We start from the raw sequence: 2500 nt of genomic DNA on the forward strand, positions 1-2500 counted from the left end.
AACGGAAAGTAGTACTGGTACACCTGAAATAACCACATCAGACATGACAACGACAGTGGAATCCACCACATCCTTCACAACACCCAAGTCGACATTTGCATCAGGCGAATCCACAGACTCATCTGCAACAGTCTTTAGAACAGAAGATCCTACCCTTACTTCATCGGAAACAACAACAGAAACAATCTTTATAACGCAGGAATCCACAACTTCAGCAGAAACAACCTTTACAACACGGGAATCCACAACATCAACAGAAACAACCTCTAAATCACTGGCATTTACAACTTCTACAGAAACAATCTCTAAAACACCGGAATCTACAACGACACTGGAAACACCACTGAAACACCGGAATCCACAACTTCAACAGAAACAACCTTTGAAACACCGGAATCCACAACTTCATCAGAAACAACCTTTGAAACTACCGAATCCACAACTTCAAAAGAAACAACCTTTGAAACACCGGAAATCCACAACTTCAACAGAAACAACCTTTGAAACACCGGAATCCACAACTTCAACAGAAACAACCTTTGAAACACCGGAATCCACAACTTCAACAGAAACAACCTTTGAAACACCGGAAATCACAACCTCGTCGATTCCTACCATTACTGACACGACAGCGACAGTGCCGACTTCAACACCGGTTATACCTACAGCGACAACACCGACTAAGACAACCTTCGAGATAAAACCCACCACAAAGCCCAAAGAAGACATGATAATACAGGTGGACGAGCAATTTGAAGCTAATGCTGACTGTAATGATACCGAGAGCAATTTCCTCCAAGTAAGTCTTTCACGTTTTTTCTGCATCCACCTGTCGTGTTTGGATATCCAGTGATATTGACTCTGAGTTGTTCGTTGCAATACACGATAACTGGTAATGCAATGTGTAACTCTTCTCAGGAAGTCGTCATTGACAACGATTTCGACAAGGATGATTTTGTTCACGCTCTTCATAGGTTGGTATTGTTCCTTTTTGGCAGAACTTTAGTAAAGAGTAATATTGTCCATGATCTATTACTTAATCTCATTCACCTAAGTGTTCGAAGACCGCTGATTTTTTCATGGCTTCTTCCTCTAAATGTTTGGCATAAATCCTGCTTCTCTCAAGACTGAAAGCGAGTGAGGAAAGCTTCTGTGTCATCGAAACGGTTTTCTCGCAAGGCTCTAACATCTCTGCTAATTCATCCTGGTATTACATGGATGAGAACGACCTGATTTACTTGGAGGAGAAGGTAAAGCGCCAAACTTGTAATGAAACACAAATTACATTATATGAGAAAATTCTCAGTAAAAGGTAACCTTTCGAATCAATATTTAATTTTGTTTCATTTTTCAGGAGTACAATAATGTGCATATTGGCTATGGTGTATTGGTGGTCTTACCTTTGATAAACGTCGATGGCTCTCTCATGTTCGTCATACTATTCAGGACTTTCACGGCCGAACCCGCAAGTCCTATCGTTCAAGTAAGGCAAATATTGAATGTTCATGGAAAAAATAGTGTATGCATACTTTCTGCCTGATTTCAGAAAAAAGTATACTTCTGCTATAATTTTGCTTACCACAAAATTTGTCAAATTTGTGTCCATTCCTACATCCAGTCGTAGGAGCAATATGTCACGCTTATGCTATCTTCAAATTGACCATTAACTTCCTATTCACCACATATAGATTGCACAGAGCTTCCGATCGCACAGAGATTGCGGGTGCATTGGCGAGGACGAGGTCGGTCTGGGCAATGGAACGTATGATGTGACGAGTTCAGTGATACAACACTTCACCGAAACGTAATTCTTTTATGTGTTTGTAGTTGTCACATTTTGATATGATACTAGATTTAAGCAGCCATATTTCGGATCCTCTATCTAAGGGCTTTTTTGTAGCATCCCGAAGTTAATTTCTTAATTTTCACATTAAACTAATTCATATGCCGGTATAACTTTTATATACAAGCAAAACATTGTGGAAACTTCAAATTAAATGGAAGATAACAATGTGAAAGTTTCATAATGAATAGAAAAAGTACCTGACTACTCTGCGACTTATATTGTTTATACACACCATTCTTCACTTCACAGGGCTATGGAATCTTTCTAATATATTTCTCAGATTCAGTCAAAATAAAAATCTTATTACATACATTATTCACATGAAAATTAGAAGTTGCATGAGGTTTTCCATCTTATCGTCTCCGCCATGAGTGAGTTCCGTGTCCATTTACTTGTCTTATTGATTGAATTATATCAACAAATATTTCTTGATATTTTTTGGCCTCTAAAGTTATATCACAGAGGTACAGAATGATTTTGAAGACATCCCACCGAAGGCAATACCATGTCCTATGACTCGAACATGTTGGAAATTCTTACCATGTTCCAGCGATCGTCATCACTGACTTTAATTTTTACCCATTTTCAGTGAACATGTATTTGTTATACTGCTAAAAAGGCAAAGAACCATGTTATGCATCTATATAATAGAAT

The 2500-nt window shown here is 38.4% G+C and overlaps 1 protein-coding gene across 1 annotated transcript in view; it reads left to right on the top strand.

Moving 5' to 3' along the window:
* LOC119578929 overlaps positions 1 to 2500 on the top strand; it is a 51216-nt gene that overhangs the window by 46029 nt on the left and 2687 nt on the right. The window contains exons 16-20 of the mRNA XM_037926609.1: positions 1 to 799; positions 919 to 974; positions 1127 to 1250; positions 1355 to 1483; positions 1689 to 1804. The exon at positions 1 to 799 is cut by the window's left edge and continues 55 nt beyond it. Of these exons, the coding sequence (XP_037782537.1) occupies positions 1 to 799; positions 919 to 974; positions 1127 to 1250; positions 1355 to 1483; positions 1689 to 1804 (1224 nt within the window). The remainder of the gene's footprint in view (positions 800 to 918; positions 975 to 1126; positions 1251 to 1354; positions 1484 to 1688; positions 1805 to 2500) is intronic.

Source organism: Penaeus monodon, chromosome 2 (assembly GCF_015228065.2).
Source record: "Penaeus monodon isolate SGIC_2016 chromosome 2, NSTDA_Pmon_1, whole genome shotgun sequence".
Classification (NCBI taxonomy): domain Eukaryota; kingdom Metazoa; phylum Arthropoda; class Malacostraca; order Decapoda; family Penaeidae; genus Penaeus; species Penaeus monodon.